Consider the following 18,961-nt stretch of genomic DNA (forward strand, 5'->3'; position numbering starts at 1 on the left):
TTACAGTGTAAAAATATACCAAAAACTACTTTGTTCTTAAATACGTTTTGGGAAACATTTTATAATTGGTTGTTCGTTAGAACAAGTACAAAAATATAACAGCAGACATCGTCTGCTGTTTTTTCTATGAGTGTATGCAGTTTTCAGTAAAATTTAAAAGCGACATGTCTATTCTTTCAAAAAATTTTCCTACGGATATTGGTGCATAACAATTCAATGGATAATAAACAATTTGATCAACTTAGAATATGCTATCATGGGGAATATAAAAAGTTTCTGGAAGCCAATATGCACCAATATTAACTAAAGTCAAGCAAATCTTAACTAAACTAAAAAAATTGTGGACTCAAAGTTATAAATTATTATTAAAATGTAATGCAAAAGTTGTTTCACATGTTATACTAAACCTTGGAGATGGATATATTGAAGATAGATTTCTAACCACATCACGTTATTTTATAGGGTTTTAAAACCATTTATAATTTTATGTAATATGCAGTTGGAACAATTAAGGAATTTATTACATAGTCCATTGTGCGTAACATTTTTACTAAAATAGTACACATTTCCTGTTCTAGGTAGTGAGTGATGTGCAAAAATTAAAAATGATAGCTAAATTAAAATAACGAAAAAAGGTTAGATAACATTAACTTATATTTAGTCTAAATCATTTTTTAATTGGCCTTAATGATAACGAAAATGATAATTTTCGGTTCGGTTAAAAATTATATATATAAATGCAATGGACCACATCACCCACTTCACCTATTTTTATTTGTTGATTGTATACTTTGACATTTTCTTCAAATAAACATTGGAACAGAATCTTAAAATACCTCCGAAATTTTTCCACTTATATTTCATACCGTTATACGATTCACACTTTATTTTTTTTAATAATTTATAGGTTTAATTTAATTATTTTAATAATTTTAAAATACATGTATATGTCTAAATTAGATTAGTTTAAATTTTCTTTGGCTCATTTCTTAATCAGAGAGCTTCTGGTTCCATTGATATTAATCCTTTATGCATGTACATTTAGATATTTACCATATTTATTTTCTTCTTAAATTCTTTTAATATTAGTTGTGGTTTTTTTCTGTAGTTTTTTCTATTTTCTTATCTTCATAAAAAATATTATTTTACGAGAATTATTTGTTCTTAATTTATTAAATCACACACATACATATTGTTACAAATATATTTTCAAATTCAGTATATATTTTTGGTTTCTTTGTTCGCTACCATCGTTTTAGGAATTTAAAAATCAGGAAAAACGTTTATAAAAAATCATCGATTTTATCTACGCGGACCACATACACATAAATACGTACTCGTACATACCGTTTTTTGTTATCCATGTATTTGTATAGGTTGATGTATTTGGCAATTGCGAATGTTTAGGACATACAATACACCGACAGAAGTGTTTTCTTATTTGAGAAACGAAATTTTAGACAAACGATGTTTTCTTTGACGCTATAAAATTTTCTGTAAAAGCAAATAAAACTAATTAAAGACAATCGTATGCACCGTATGTCATAAATTCGCATTTATTAGCTCTTAAAGAAATACTTTTTATAACAAAGAGGAATTTTGTTTGCCTAAGATTCCGTTCTGGAGGAAAGTAGTTTTTCTTTGAGTGTAAAGACCATCGGGGACAGGAAGGGAACGTTTACCACACGGCACATTTCTTCTCTGGATTCATTTTGGAACCTGGTTTGCATTGAAATACTTCCGCAAATTCAGGCATATTTGAAAGTGTACCGGTTACCCGCAGTCTTGACGGTGAATGGGTATCCTTCTCTAGTTGAAGCATAATTGTCTCTTCTGTATCTGAGGAACACCAAACCTGAAATTGAAAACTATCTTTATTTTCATCCAAAAAAGAGCTAAAGTCTATATATATGTATTATGTCCAAAACCAACACTACTTAACTAAATTATTCCCGCATTTAAAAGGTATTATTAAGAAGGATGCCACCATTGTTACCGTTATGCCTAGCGATGTTACTTTTTTCCAACGCATTCCAGTTAAGATTGCCAATGTCTACACTCTAGTTTACAAGCCCAATCTTGTAATTAACAAATAGATGACCCGTCCCTCTCAGCATGAAAAATATTGAAGAAAGCCAAATGTTGAAAGTTGAAAACCACTTTATTTTCGCGATTACTTTTTCTTAAATGACATAGTAAAAATTATAAATGAAAACAAACATATTCCTGTAAAGTCTTGCCGAAATCTAGAGGAACAAGAAACTGAGCATTGATAGAGTTAATTTATCTGCTTTATATTGAACTCTTTGAATACGTAACCGCGAAAACGGAACCTAGTACTGATCTGTATTCGTAAAGAGAAAACTTTCTAAAAGTTAAATTTTGTATTTACGCAAATATAAACTTTTAAATATTTAATTTGATTATAAATCGTCTTGTGTATCAAAAATGTTCAAATTGTGGAAAATGAAAGAGGAATAAGAATTTCCCCTATTTTCTTCGTTTAGTTTGATAGTTATGGGTCATCTATATGTTAGTTATCTATGGTTGTCTATTAAGTGTATTTTTTTTTTTTTTCAAGGTACGTTTGAGAGACATATCGACGCAAACTTCTTGATAATATACTACTATTTATTCGGTTTGATACTACACTAATGCAACTATTACAACCCTGTAGGAATGTCTCGAACTCACTCAAAATCAAACTAACTGTTTACTAACTAATTTGAGGCGACTTTAAGCTAACTCATTATTTATGCAGTCTTGAGTCAGTTGAATTTTTCCCAAACTCACTTTTTCTCGATCAGCAATGAGTTACCTTTTTACTCACTCTAAGCTGATGCATATTTAAGTGAAGTAAAGTCATGGAAACAATTCAAATAAACAAACAAAAAATATGTATTGGCTTCTATAACTGTCAATTTGGATTTGGCTTTTTATATTTGTTTCAATTTAGCTTCTATTTTCAGAGAACTTTTGTAATTTTTTGTCACGGTTAGCGGTAAGTAGCATAGAAATGCATTATTCAAACGCAATTTAATAATTAAACTTTCCTTATTTCCACTAGAACCCATCATTATCAGTGAAGGAATAAATGGAAACTTCGAATAAAAGCGTTAAATGGCTGTTTGAGGACGAAGATATTGGGAAATACACTTAAGCCTTTTGGACTTCCCTGACGAATGGCACTTCCATTCAGTGTGCGTCATTACAAAAGTAGGTACAACTCCCTCTGAGTTAAACGATAAAATTAACACAACACTCAAACTCAAGACAAGATGAACTCAACTAATATTATCCGAATTTTTACTTACGTTATATTTTATTTATTGTAAAATAATTTTAAAAAATCTGAATTGTTATTATTTTTTAATTAATTCAAAATAAAATGATTCATAAATAATAAAACAAAAACAAAATATTTTATTATCCACAAAGAGCTCACCATAAACTAATCAGTTAAGAGCTAACTCATAGTATAGTCATATATTATCAGCCTAAAGCTAATTCACTTTGAGCTAACTTTTGGTTAGCTGAAGCTTATGCAGGTTTGAGTGAGGACTGACTCGTTCCAATGACAACACGTGTTAAAACTGAATAGGATTTTACATGGGAAATGAGTTAGGATTTGAGTCACCTGTGACTCAGTTATGACTAACAATTTATTAACTTAAAGTCACCTCAATTTCCTACAGGGAATATTTATTCGGTTTGATACTACACTAATGCAACAACAAATCGAAATCTATTTTTAAAGACACTGCTGAATTCACCTGATTGATGAACAATCACACAATGCGTTGTTTCTAATCAACAACAACTATGTTACACAACAAGAATTCTAACAACAATATTAGTAGTGTTTTTTCCTTATTTACGACGGGCTCCTCGCAGCTTACTATTTTTATGTATGTCTCATATCAATGCAGGCTGGTTCAATGTCCAAATCATTTAAACTACTATTATTACAATATTTATTCGAGCTTGTTGGGCAGAAAGATTAAGGGAATTGATATTATGCTGGTAGAGATATCTGGTATTTGAATTTTATTATGAAAAAAAAACAGCAGAACATATCTAAATAGGATGTAAGTTGTTCTTCTAAGAGGCTCTCTAAGGCAAGTCTGAGGATCGGTTTATATGGGAACTATATACAATTATGGACCGATATCAACCAATATTTGCATACACATATACAAAATGCATAGACATATACAAACATCACGTACCGAATTTCAACAGGATGGTTATTGTAATGAAACCATTTACTGAAGCTTTGAAACTCTCAGAAATACCAATCCACCGCTGAAAACCTTTTTTGTTGTTTGGTCGAAGCTGGGTGAACTCATGACCATTTGTATGCAAAACGGTGCAATGCTAACCATTGCATGGATCATGGAACCATTAGCTGGTATTACTTTTCATTCGAGACTCATAATCATTGTATTATCGGAGTAACATCCCTAATATCCCAGTGAATAAATTTACACTCATACCAATCAGTACTCACCCTTGCGAAAGAAACAAAAAACAATTGTTTATGCGTTAAATTCAACCCAGGCAGTTTCAGGACATCCGCTTCTTTGTCCATCGATGTTTTTAGGAACGCATGGTAGGCAGCTTTCAGGCCACCATTATCGGCTATATTCTCACCCAACGTCTGTTTGCCATTCAAATGGCGGCCGTGAATGGAATAGGAGCCATACTGTTTCTCAATACACTCGGTTTTCTCGTTGAAGCGATCAATACTCTTATTGTCCCACCAACGATTGATGTTACCAAACTTATCAAATTCTCTGCCTTGATCGTCAAAGGCATGGGTCAACTCATGACCCATGACAACGCCCATAGCACCAAAATTCAAACTTTTCGGATGATGTATATCGAAGAAAGGCGACTGCAAAATGCCAGCTGGAAACACAATCTGATTCTTGGAGGGTGTGTAATAAGCATTGACCATATGTGGCACCATTCCCCAATTGGTCTTGTTCACCGGTTGATCAAGTTTCTCTAGATTTTTCTTCAAATTGAAAATACTGGACTGGATATTATTTTCAAAGTAAGCATTGGCAGTCACATTGAGATCTGCATATTTCTTATCCAATTCTTCCTGATTCAAAATGTAATCGGGGAAGCCTATCATATCCGAGATAGCATTTGCCTTATCTATAGCCCGTTCACGGGTACGTTTATCCATCCAGGTGAGATTTTGAATGCTAACTTTAAATGCTTCACGAATTTCGTTAATCATTTGTTCGGCCTCTGGCTTTGATTCACCATGAAAAGCCTGTCTCACAAATATGGCACCCACAGCAAAGCCCACTACATTGCCAGTGTCGGCAACGCAAAATCTCCAGACTTCCTCACCACCATCGGATCCCATTAGAGCCTTACGGACACCCTTGTAGGCATCGCGGAATGACCTGGATAGGCAAGGAGTGAGAACCCTGACGGCTTGCCATACTAGATAATTGTTGAGGGTACTGCAATTGAAAGAAACGGTTTTAGATCGTTAGACCGATTGGTCAGCATTAGGCTATAAGATCAGATACTTACTTTCTTCCTTCTACTGTCTTCTCCATTTCGGCAATTATCGCAGACAATTTCTTTAAAAATTCTGGAGCATAAACAACCACAACTTCTCGTTGATTGACACGTCTTCCCACCAATTGCATTGCATGGTCCATATGCTCCGTCCAATTAATAAAAGGTGCTAACGTATCCAATTCCCATAATTTCATGGGATGATACATGGCCTCCTCATTGCGTCTCTCCTCCAGAGGTATGGTTATATTGGCAATTTTTGTTTCGAAATCCATAACTTCCTTCATTTGACGGCGGGCATCAGTTTCATTGGCACCCAGGAGTACACAAACCTTGGTCATATATTCTATATATTCCTTGAGAACTTTACGATGGATCTCTGTACGATTTTCATAATAATCCGGAGTGGGTAAAGTCAGACCACCTTGATCGATTTGTATCACATGACGTGTTGAGTTCTTATCATCCTCTCCAATGGCCCAGCCAAAGAGGCAGTTGATATTGTATCTGTAAATTAAAAAAGTTATAACAAATGTATGATATAGAAATCAATCTCCCAAGCACAAAGGCAAGGTTTGCATTATTAGCTAATTTGACGTTAACACCGCTTGGACGGAATGCCTATATATGCCTTGCCTATTTTGTAACTCTTTCAAGGTCCTCGCCAATGACCATTTGGCTATATTGAAGCCTGTATGGGAAACATTCCAGCCTCCAATTTTCCATAGGAATGATACCATCGGCTTTGCTCCCAATTTCTCCAGCTCATCGTTGCGATCTAAGCATGACTCGTAATAGATTTTCGCCTTTTTCTCAGCTTCCGATTTGAAAGTATTCATTGGCTTCTCCAGAATATTCTTTATGATCAATTGATTTCTTTGTTCTATATTACTGAATGTGCCCCAGGAAGACTTGCCATCTGGAATAGGATTATTTTTAACCCATTGATTACTGCAAGCAAAAATTAATAGATTAGATTTGCCCGTTGCATATAACATACGTTGCACACTTGTCATATACTTACCATGAATACTCATAAAAGTCATCGCAGGGATTGACAGTACGATCAATGGAATTCAGAATATCATTGGCCGCAAAAATACAATGCTCATTCAAACAAGGCAACTGGGGATCTACAATGGATAATAAAGGGGTAAGTTATTGATTGGTAAGCTATTAGAGCTTCACGACATACTATCTTTATGTGGTTCCACATGGAGTATTCTTGTTGTTTTGTCAGCTTCTCTTTGGAAGATAATCACCAACAAGGTTATGATTATGAATGAAAGAACGATTGTTGTTGCCATTAGCCATTTCTCCACACGATTGCGAGAACGCCAATTTAAGGTTGCCTGCAAGAAAAGAATAACTCCATCTATATAATCTATATTTGACTTGATCTGGTGAATAGTTTGTATTTCCTCATAAACAGATTATCTTGTACCAAATTTGAATAGAATCAGTTATTAATAAAGCCAAAATTAAATGAGGGTTGGTTAACAATGGAAATCTTCGACTTGGAAATGAAAGGTTCACGGATAGAAAAGTATATTTTTCATATGTTCCGGTATAAACAAAGTGAATAACACGATATTTTTTTAAGTGGAAAAATATAATGTTCCTAAACTAGTATAACATGTTTGGGACAGATATGTTAATATGTTAGACTATGTATGTTGGAATATGTGTTGTTATGGATAACTGTGCTTGGGTGAGTATATTGGAAAATTGTATATGGTTAAGTCTAAATATTATTTAATCTGAATACTAAAATGTGTATTTGGAGCAAAAAGAGCGGCAAAGAGAATAGACATTTGGAAAAAAATGAAAATGTATTTTTGACTTGATAGCAGCCCTTTATGTATGTGTTAATGTTTTAAGAAGTTTCACAGAGTTAGGCAACTGCTATACAATACAAGTCCTTTGATTGTGAATAACACACACCCTCAATCGCTTCTTTAACATATGTTCCAAACATATTTTGCAGGAAGCACATATATTATTGGATACTGTCGAAACATTAATATGTTTGTTTTATGTGAACATATTATATGTTTGGAAGCATTTTGAGCCCAAAAATATTATATGCTTGGAAGAATTTTTCCCAAAGACGATTGTGCTCATTCCCTAACATACTCGTTATTTTCACTTCCACGAAATATTTTAATTCTTGGCACCTTTTTCTGTAATACAAATAATGTTGAAGAAATTATTCACTTTTATAAATTTTTTAAATTTTACCTTTCGCCTGCACGGAGAATCGAACCGAGGACCATACAGTTTGTACGCCAACACACTATCCACTGGGCTACGTAGCTGTTATGGTCACCAGCAGATAATTATCGTTATAAGTTACATTTATATAGCATAGTTTGCAGCGCCCACGAGCCCATGCAAACATAACATTATTTAACAGAAACATACATTTGTTTGCCACGTGGAGCAGTGGTTAGCATGTCTGCCTTGAATGCAAAGGGTCGTGGGTTCAATCCCTGCTCCGATCGAACACTTTTTTTTTTTTTAATTTACACATTTATATTTATACTATATAAAATTTTTATAATGAAACTTCGAAATGTGGGTTATTAAAGCTTTATGTTATGATGGCCAATATTCGATGGGAAAATTGCAAGGGTTGTAACGACACCAAGCAAATATGGCCCCATTTAAACTTAAACCGCACACTAGATATGCTAGTGTTCTCAAGGCGTCAGATAGCACTCCTAATATCTGCTATAACGGGTCGCTGCCTGATAGGCGAATTTGCAAAAACTATAGGTGCGAAGTATAATGACTATTGTATAAGCTGTCATGACGTGGAGGAAGGGGAATCAATTAAACACCTCTTGTGTGAGTGTCCTGCTTTTTGTGTAAGGCGTAAGCGAATTTTAGGAGCATATAGCTTTAGATTACTGGCTGACCTGGAAAACGTTAACTTAAGCAGTTTGTTAATGTTTTTGGAGCAATCTGGTTGGTTCCACAAAAGTTAATAATAGAGAAGGTTCTTTGGTTAAGACTAGAAGTGCCTATATGTAATAGGTACTTTTAGTTAAATGTGGTACACAATGGACTGAATAGTCTAAGTGAGCCTGAAATTTAATCGGGCTGCCACTTTAACCTAACCTAACCTAAAGCTTTATAGTCATTAACAGTGCTTGATATAAACTAAATTGACTGATTTTTGGATAAAATATTATTTTTTATTGCAAAAATAACAATTTTGTAACAAAAAACTGTTTTTGGTACAAAACTTTAAAATTTGGAAGGAATTCAAAAACTCTAACAAAAGAAGAACGTGGAGTCGAGTAGTAACATACATAAATAATTTTATAACATAAACATAAATTTATTTAGGCGTGAACAGTTTTTTGCTAGCATTTAACACCATCGGTCTAAAATGCCTTTTATTTTTCTTTAATAATTCATTTTAAAGAAAATAAACTTTTTAAATTGTTTTAGCTGCAAAACTCGAACTTAATGCCCGCTTTTATATTTGAAGGTGTCCGTCAACTCCTCTGGGACTACTTATTAATAAAGAGGAACTAAACTTTGTTTTTATACATTTTACTGTGTAATTTTTCACTATTTCCTCCTTATTTCATTTTACTGTCCCAACTCTAAAAAGAGTATAGTGCCCTTTCGTTATTTTTATGAAGACCCCTGATTTCTTTTAACGTACCAAGAAAAAAATTGTTACCATAATGCCAAAATGATAAACAAAACACATGTCCACACATACATAAAATGCTGCTCTCAAGGCGAAAACACATGCTTTTTTTCAAATGTCTATTCTCTTGGTTCCGAATGTCCATTCTCTTTATTCAAATTAAATAATATTTGACTTAAGCATATCAAATTTTTGGCATTATCATAAAACAGTTTTCCGAAACAACATACAAGCAGTTTCACAAAAATTTCTCTCTTTGGATTCTTTCGCTGTGTTATGTTGATATCTTTCGTCAACTCTCCCGGTTTCCATCTCTATTTCTTTCTCTATACTCTCTCTGTCGCTTTGGATAAAATATCACAACATATGTATGTTTAGTCGAAATTTGTAAATTTATATATGTTTGCATTCACACATATGATTTTTATGAAACATTTATGCCCCAAACATAATATATTTTAACATATTAACATAGATGTCCCAAACATTTAGTGTTAGTTTAGGAACATTACATGTTTGCACTTAAATATATTCTGTCTTAAAATTGTGCCCGAAACACACTTGGTTTATATCGGAACATATGAAAAACATATTTTTCTAAGAGTGCAGTGACACATAATCCATGATGAAGGGTACATACGATTCAGCCGAAACTTCGGTCTTGTACGCAAAGAAAAAACGTTTGCAAAACGAGTATCGCTACGTTGTCCTTTTCTTACAGTTTTTTTAATTTCTCCGAAAAGTTCAAACCTTTTTCACTATCAACTAATTATTAGAGTAAATTCGCATAATTCACTAAACCTAAAGTGAAATACACTTGAACCTCACCGAAACAAAAGGTTTTATCTTAAAAAAAACTTGTAAAAGCATCGTTTATATTAAGCACGGTTCGGTTCTATTCTCCGTCTGGATGAAAGGTGAACTTTGAAAAATGTATAAAATAACAATTTCTTCTAGATTGTTTCTATTACAGAAAAAGTGCAATGTATCTAGTTACTTTTGAGGGTGTGAGAAATATATGAGGATGCAGTTAGTCAAAAACTTAAAAAAAACATATATATTTTTTGAGTTTGTATTTATTAAACTGTTTTCACATCCTGTAAAAAAGACAACATTTATTACAAAAAGACTATACATTTCTTTCAAACAAACTTCCTTACAGCGAAGAGCAAATAGTAAACGATATTTGTTTGTCTATAATTTCGTTTGGGAGGAAAGAATTGTTATTTTGATTTATGATTTTTGAGAACAGTTTTCACGGCAATGCGAAACTTTGACATTAAAAAGACAAACAAAGACTGATATTTTTACTGTACAAAAAACTTCTGTCTTAGCAGTTTATATTTGTAAACCAACAAACAATTTGCTATTTTGGAAAAGAAAACACACCGGTGAAAAGCCAGTAGATTGTTGAAATTTCCTACGGACCCAAATAAAATTATAAATTCTCTTTGGACTTCAAACATTAAAAAACAATTAGTAGTTTTTAATAAAACGAACAATAGATTTTGATACATTAATCCTCTATGAGATATTTGTCCTTGAACTCATAATTTCAGGTGTCACAGTCTTCGGTAGTCTGGTCTACAAAAGCATGATTTTATTGCACGTAAATATGACAATGGTTGTTACAAGGATAAAAAATATCACCTATTTCAAATAATGCAGTGTGAGCAGCGATTTATTTCAAAAATTTTTGCAAATACGTTTGCTAATTCAGCAAGTATTTGTTTGTTATTTCAGCAGAGAAAAAGGCTTGCTGGTCGAACTAACGGATGTTTGTTAAAACAACTTATCGACTGCTTTCCCTTTTTCAGCAGACAAGAACTGTTTTAGCAGTGTTTCACCAAAAACCGCTAGATTTGTCCAAAAAATAGCTAAAAAATCGCTAGAAAAAAACTAAATTTTTTGTATCAAAAGTCAAATTTTTGCATTGAAATTTAACAAACTTAAAAGCTTTATTTCACTTAAAATGCATATTAATTTAATTGTATTCATTTCAATTCTACTTCTGTGAGACTGCAACAATATCTAAGTCATATCATTAGAAAATATCAATATGTTTCATTGTAATTGGCTTAAATTGGGGATCAATTTGAAAAATCCCATCTTCTTACCAGAAACTTTGTGAGTAGTATGGATAGAAAAGTTTCTAAGTTTATAAGGGATTTGGAGAAAAAATTCATTGGCGAGCTTGATTCGAGGGAACTAATATCCGTAGATGAGATAAGAATGAAAAATAATAAAGCTCCAGGATTCGATGGTATTCTACCAACCTTTTTGAAAAATCTTCCAGATGGCGCTCTATCATTTTTACAAAACATCTTCAATGCCTGCACTGAAAAAAAGCATACTCGGTTCCAAAGATTTTGTCTTTACTTTAAAAAATTTGGTATTGATTCCGAGCCAAAGAAGCGGAGAATACAAGTAAGTATACTTTTAAGACACAATTCTCTTTTAAATTTAGGTTTTGTGTACTTGCTTCTAGGAAGCAAATTTAATTTTTCGCATTCTCAGCTTTTTTTCTTCATATGCTATCAAAGTCCTTTAAAAACGAGTTAACGGCAACTTTATTTTCCAAATTAGGACTCGACTTCCAGTAGAAATTATGCTATGTTTGAAGTAAAAAACTTCTTTAAAATAAAGTTTTGAAAAACATGTCCTATATTTGAACGATTTTTTGCTTTGTAGTCAAGATGCAAAAAGACAACAAATTTAAAGACAATTTCATTAAATTTAAAGAATTTTTCTGAATTATTAAAGTCAAGTTGACTTTAGCCTATAAATTTTTTCTTTCATGTTAAGATACCCATTTTTAAGTCAAATCACTTAATTATAAGGACAATACGACTTCATTGAAAAGTTTATCGACTTTTGGACAAGGAAAATAACTTTATTTTAGAGAAATGCGTCTTCTATGCTAAGCAAAATTTGTATTCGTATTTTAAAGACATGAAATCTTTGACCTCACGACAATATTTTTTTCAGTGTGTCTTAAACTTGGAGTTTTCCCCTCTTGTTTCAAATGTGCAAAAGTCGTACCTATACCAAAACAATGTAAAGACCCTAGACTACCCAGTAGCTACAGGCCAATCAGTATTTTGAGCTCGTTAGACAAACTCCTGGAAAAATGTTTACTCACTAGAATAAATATGTTTGTTGATGACAATAAACTAATTAACAAAGAACAATTTGGTTTCCGAAAACAACACTCAACGGTTCACCAATTTAAAAGAATAACAAACCTTATCAAGAAAAGCAAGCACCAGCGGTACTCTACAGGCATTGTACTAATGGACATAGAAAAAGCTTTCGATAGTATTTGGCACAACGGCCTAATATATAAGCTGCATAAATTTGGATTCCCGATGTATATAATTAAATTAATTAAATCTTTCCTAGCGGACAGAACATTTAAAGTGTTTCTGAACAATCACACTTCCTCCGCAAGACATATCACGGCAGGGGCCCACAAGGGTCCGTTTTATAGCCGGTTTTATATTCATTGTACATTTCGGACTTTGTTCCAAAATCCGAATCTGATATTGCCCTGTACGCCGATGATTTGGCAATAATAGCAAAAGGCAAGGTCTCAAATGCAATCGTTAAAAGACTTAAAGCTAATATAGACAAATGTTCACACTACTATAAAAAATGAAAAATACAAGTAAACACAAACACAAACAAAACTCAAGCTATTATCTTCCCTTACAATAGATCCATGAAACATGTCCCATCAAAAGAGCTCCAACGTGATGATGTCGTAATTCCACTAGAAAGCTGTGTAAAATATTTTGGTGTACATTTGGATAAGAATCTAACATTCAAGTATCATATAGAATCCTCTCGCAATAAAGCAATAAAGAAAGTCTAGACTAAATGTCCAAAACAAGCTTCTAATCTACAAGAGTGTAATCCGTCCGATAATGCTGTATGGCTGTATAATATGGGGAAATGCTGCTGACATACATATCAGAAAACTACAAGTTCTACAAAACAGAGCTCTTAAAACCATACTCAACCTGCCTTTTCTATACCGAACTCAGGATCTCCACATCCGATATGACCAATAATTGGTAAAACAGGCATGCGCAGTGTATAACATTTAGCAATAAACTAGCTAATATACAAAGGTTTTTCTATCATTTTTTCCTTTTTTATGCATATTTTTTAAATAGTTTATTATATTCAAATACTCTGTTTTTACACTGAAAAAAAGCATACCAGGTTCCAAAGATTTTGTCTTTACTTTAAAAGATTTGGTATTGATTCCGAGCCAAAGAAGCGGAGAATACAAGTAAGGATATTTTTAAGACACAATTCTCTTTTAAATTTGGACTTTGTGTACTTGCTTCTAGGAAGCAAATTTTAATTTTTCGCTTTTTCAGCTTTTTTTTCTTCATATGCTATCAAAGTCCTTTAAACACAAGTTAACGACGACTTTATTTTCCAAATTAAGACTCGACTTCTAGTAGAAATTATGCTGTGTTTCAAGTAAAAAACGTCTTTAAAATAAAGTGTTTAAAAACATGTCCTATATTTGAACGATTTTTTGTTTTGTAGTCAAGAAGCAAAAAGACAACAAATTTAAAGACAATTTCATTAAATTTAAAGATTTTTTCTAAATTATTAAAGTCAAGTTGACCTTAGCCCAAACATTTTTTCTTTCATGTTATGATATCCATTTTTAAATCAAATCACTTAATTATAAGGACAATACGACTTCATTGAAAAGTTTATCGACTTTTGGACAAGGAAAAAAACTTTATATTAGAGAAATGCGTCTTCTATGCTAAGCAAAATTTACATTCGTATTTTAAAGACATGAAATCTTTGACCTCACGACAATATTTTTTCAGTGCATTACATAAATTAATAGTGTATTTGTTTCTATCGCGCGTTTAATAATGTATAGGATCAAAACATTATTAAACGCGCGATAAAAATACGATATTTTTTATTGTATTTTTGATGCTAAAAATATCACATTCAAAACTTTATTTCCTTAATTTTTTCTTGCATACACTGAATAAAAGCATGCCCGGTTCCAAAGATTTTGTACACTAATGAGTTTGGTATTGATTTCGCGTCAAATTTGAATTTTTTCGTTTTTTTTCAGCTATTTCTTCATGAGCTATCAAAGTGCTTTAAAAACGTGCCTACGACAGTTTAAATTTCAAGTAGAAATCATTCTATGTATCAAGTAAAATAAATAAAGTATTGTGTTTAAAATAAAGTGTTGAAGAACATCTTCTATTTTTGAACACTTTTCTGGTTTGTGGCCAAGATACAAAAACTCCACACTCAGAATTGTCCCTAGCCTAACAAAATTTACTTTCATGTAAAGATACCGATTTTTAAGTTGAATCACTTAACTATAACGACACTGACAAAAAGACTTTGTCGACTTTTGAACAAGGAAAACAGTTTATATAAGATAAATTCACAAATGCTATTATAAGCAAAATTCGCGTTTGTATTTTAAGGACATGAAATCTTTGGTTTCACGATAATATTTCTTTCAGTGTACAAAGCAATTCACATCTACTATTTTAACTTAGTAATAACATAATAACTTAGGTTAGGTTAGGTTAAAGTGGCAGCCCGATTAAGATTCAGGCTCACTTAGACTATTCAGTCCATTGTGATACCACATTATCTAAAAGTACCTATTACATATGGGCACTTCTAGTTTTAACCGCTGAACCTCCTCTATTATTTTTCTTTTTTGAACCAACCAGATTGTTCCAAAAACATTAGCAGACTGCTTAAGTTAACGTTTTCCAGATCCGCCAGTAATCTGAAGCTATATGCTCCTAAAAGTTGCTTGCGCTTTACACAAAATGCAGGACACTCACACAAGAGGTGTTTAAATGATTCTTTTTCCTCCGCATCATGACAGCTCATACAATAGTCGTTATACTTCGCACCAATAGTTTTTGCAAAGTCGCCTATCAGGCAGCGACCCGTTATAACGGATATCAGGAGTGATATCTGACGTCTCGAGAACATTAGCATATCTAGTGTGCGGTTTAAGTTGAAATGGGGCCATATTTGCTTGGTGTCGTTACAACCCTTGCAATTCTCCCATCGAACATTTGCCATCATAACAGCCTTCTCAAGCAGCATGAGCTTGCAGGTAGCTAGGGGCATACCAACAAATTCTAGTTCCCCTGGAATATGTAAGGTAGTCCCTAGCCTTGCCAACTCATCCGCTTCGCAGTTCCCCGGTATGTTCCTATGGCCAGGTGAATATTGTACTGCTCAGCCATCTCATTGAGAGATTTGCGGCAGTCGATGGCCGTTTTCGAGTTGAGGAACACAGAGTCCAAGGATTTTATTGCAGGTTGACTGTCTGAGTATATATTAATGCCAATATTTGTTGGAACATTACTTCTCAGCCAATTCGCCACCTCTCTTATTGCTAATATTTCAGCCTGAAAAACACTACAGTGATTAGGTAATCTTTTCGCTATTCGAAGTTCCAGATCATTAGAATATACTCCGAACCCCACTTGTCCATCCAATTTGGAGCCATCTGTGTAGAAATCTATATATTCTTTATTCCCCGGGGTCTGTGTGCACCACGCCTTACTGTTGGGGATTAGAGTCTCACTTTTTGTCGAAAAGTGGACTCGCCAAAGTGTAATCCACTACGTTAGGCACATCAGGCATCATTTTGAGGACAGAACTGTGACCGTAACCTTTTTCCGGCCACAGCGATAGTTCGCGCAACCGCACAGCCGTTGTTGCAGCTGACTGTTTGGCCAAAGTGTCTAAAGGCAATAGATGCAGCATGACATTAAGGGAATTTGTTCCTGTCTTGCTGAATGCGCCTGAAATACACAAACACGCCATACACTGAACTTTATCTAAACAAGTCGGTTTCTGAAGTGCCGGCCACCAGACTACATAATAACTTGAGAATATTATAACAACATAAAAAGGGCACCATAAACGAGTCAAATACTAATATTCCTAATAATTTACTGACAGTTTATCTAAGGAATTTGTATAGTAATAGTAGATTTAAAGTTTACGTTAACTTTTATGCATATGAGGAAAAAACTTTACAACTAGGTATACTTGCTGCAAAAATGCCCCGCATAATGGCGGGAATCATTATTAATGTTTCAATTGAGCTTTGTGTTATCCATATTTCAATAGAAACATGTAGAAAATAAAAATAGCTAAAACGCTCATGAAAAAAAGTCAGTTGGGAACGCTGTGTTTTAGCAAGATGTTGCTAAAATGTTGTAAAATGATTTTCAACCTAATCAATTTATTTATACCGACGCAAATCGTAATGGTTCTTCAATTATTTAATTTTCGCGTACAGTTTTAATTGAGTCACTATTTGCTTGCACTAATTAATTTGCAAAAGCAGAGCGCATATTGAATACAATAAATTGCTTTGTGTAATAGCTACTGATGGTATTTATGTGGACTATAGAAATGTCTACAAGAGATACTACGTACGTCTAGGGATTCCAATTGAAGAATTATATATTGAAAATATTTTAGAAAGACAAAACGAATTTATCATACTAGAAAATCAAAAATTGTCAAAATGAAATGACACCATATGGCAACTACCGTATATGACCTAAGAAGAACAGGTGCCTGAAATAAGAACGTTGCGTTCTTATATATATTATACATGGCAATAAGAACGCAACGTTCTTAATATATATATATATATATATATATATATATATATATATATATATATATATATATATATATATATATATATATATATATATATATATATATATATATATATATATATATATATATATATATATATATATATATTAAGAACGTTGCGTTCTTATTGCCATGTATAATATATATAAGAACGCAACGTTCTTATTTCAGGCACCTGTTCTTCTTAGGTCATATACGGTAGTTGCCATATGGTGTCATTTCATTTTGACAATTTTTGATTTTCTAGTATGATAAATTCGTTTTGTCTTTCTAAAATATTTTCAATATATAATTCTTCAATTGGAATCCCTAGACGTACGTAGTATCTCTTGTAGACATTTCTATAGTCCACATAAATACCATCAGTAGCTATTACACAAAGCAATTTATTGTATTCAATATGCGCTCTGCTTTTGCAAATTAATTAGTGCAAGCAAATAGTGACTCAATTAAAACTGTACGCGAAAATTAAATAATTGAAGAACCATTACGATTTGCGTCGGTATAAATAAATTGATTAGGTTGAAAATCATTTTACAACATTTTAGCAACATCTTGCTAAAACACAGCGTTCCCAACTGACTTTTTTTCATGAGCGTTTTAGCTATTTTTATTTTCTACATGTTTCTATTGAAATATGGATAACACAAAGCTCAATTGAAACATTAATAATGATTCCCGCCATTATGCGGGGCATTTTTGCAGCAAGTATACCTAGTTGTAAAGTTTTTTCCTCATATGCATAAAAGTTAACGTAAACTTTAAATCTACTATTACTATACAAATTCCTTAGATAAACTGTCAGTAAATTATTAGGAATATTAGTATTTGACTCGTTTATGGTGCCCTTTTTATGTTGTTATAATATTCTCAAGTTATTATGTAGTCTGGTGGCCGGCACTTCAGAAACCGACTTGTTTAGATAAAGTTCAGTGTATGGCGTGTTTGTGTATTTCAGGCGCATTCAGCAAGACAGGAACAAATTCCATTAATGTCATGCTGCATCTATTGCCTTTAGACACTTTGGCCAAACAGTCAGCTGCAACAACGGCTGTGCGGTTGCGCGAACTATCGCTGTGGCCGGAAAAAGGTTACGGTCACAGTTCTGTCCTCAAAATGATGCCTGATGTGCCTAACGTAGTGGATTACACTTTGGCGAGTCCACTTTTCGACAAAAAGTGAGACTCTAATCCCCAACAGTAAGGCGTGGTGCACACAGACCCCGGGGAATAAAGAATATATAGATTTCTACACAGATGGCTCCAAATTGGATGGACAAGTGGGGTTCGGAGTATATTCTAATGATCTGGAACTTCGAATAGCGAAAAGATTACCTAATCACTGTAGTGTTTTTCAGGCTGAAATATTAGCAATAAGAGAGGTGGCGAATTGGCTGAGAAGTAATGTTCCAACAAATATTGGCATTAATATATACTCAGACAGTCAACCTGCAATAAAATCCTTGGACTCTGTGTTCCTCAACTCGAAAACGGCCATCGACTGCCGCAAATCTCTCAATGAGATGGCTGAGCAGTACAATATTCACCTGGCCATAGGAACATACCGGGGAACTGCGAAGCGGATGAGTTGGCAAGGCTAGGGACTACCTTACATATTCCAGGGGAACTAGAATTTGTTGGTATGCCCCTAGCTACCTGCAAGCTCATGCTGCTTGAGAAGGCTGTTATGATGGCAAATGTTCGATGGGAGAATTGCAAGGGTTGTAACGACACCAAGCAAATATGGCCCCATTTCAACTTAAACCGCACACTAGATATGCTAATGTTCTCGAGACGTCAGATATCACTCCTGATATCCGTTATAACGGGTCGCTGCCTGATAGGCGACTTTGCAAAAACTATTGGTGCGAAGTATAACGACTATTGTATGAGCTGTCATGATGCGGAGGAAAAAGAATCATTTAAACACCTCTTGTGTGAGTGTCCTGCATTTTGTGTAAAGCGCAAGCAACTTTTAGGAGCATATAGCTTCAGATTACTTAGAAAGACAAAACGAATTTATCATACTAGAAAATCAAAA

General features: G+C 33.4%; 1 protein-coding gene across 2 annotated transcripts in view; it reads right to left on the bottom strand.

Annotated features, from left to right (window-relative positions):
• Positions 1-844: 844 nt before the first annotated feature.
• The window catches only part of Nep3 (M13 family metallopeptidase neprilysin 3), a 40,936-nt gene continuing 22,819 nt past the window's right edge, over positions 845-18,961 (bottom strand). For both annotated transcript variants that reach the window (XM_075303168.1, XM_075303167.1), the window contains exons 3-8: positions 6,740-6,896; positions 6,569-6,677; positions 6,181-6,495; positions 5,557-6,051; positions 4,511-5,483; positions 845-1,855 (exon numbers count right to left, since the gene is read on the bottom strand). In XM_075303168.1, the coding sequence (XP_075159283.1) occupies positions 1,679-1,855; positions 4,511-5,483; positions 5,557-6,051; positions 6,181-6,495; positions 6,569-6,677; positions 6,740-6,896 (2,226 nt within the window). In that variant the 3' untranslated portion in view covers positions 845-1,678. The remainder of the gene's footprint in view (positions 1,856-4,510; positions 5,484-5,556; positions 6,052-6,180; positions 6,496-6,568; positions 6,678-6,739; positions 6,897-18,961) is intronic.

This window comes from Haematobia irritans, chromosome 3 (genome assembly GCF_050003625.1).
Source record: "Haematobia irritans isolate KBUSLIRL chromosome 3, ASM5000362v1, whole genome shotgun sequence".
Classification (NCBI taxonomy): domain Eukaryota; kingdom Metazoa; phylum Arthropoda; class Insecta; order Diptera; family Muscidae; genus Haematobia; species Haematobia irritans.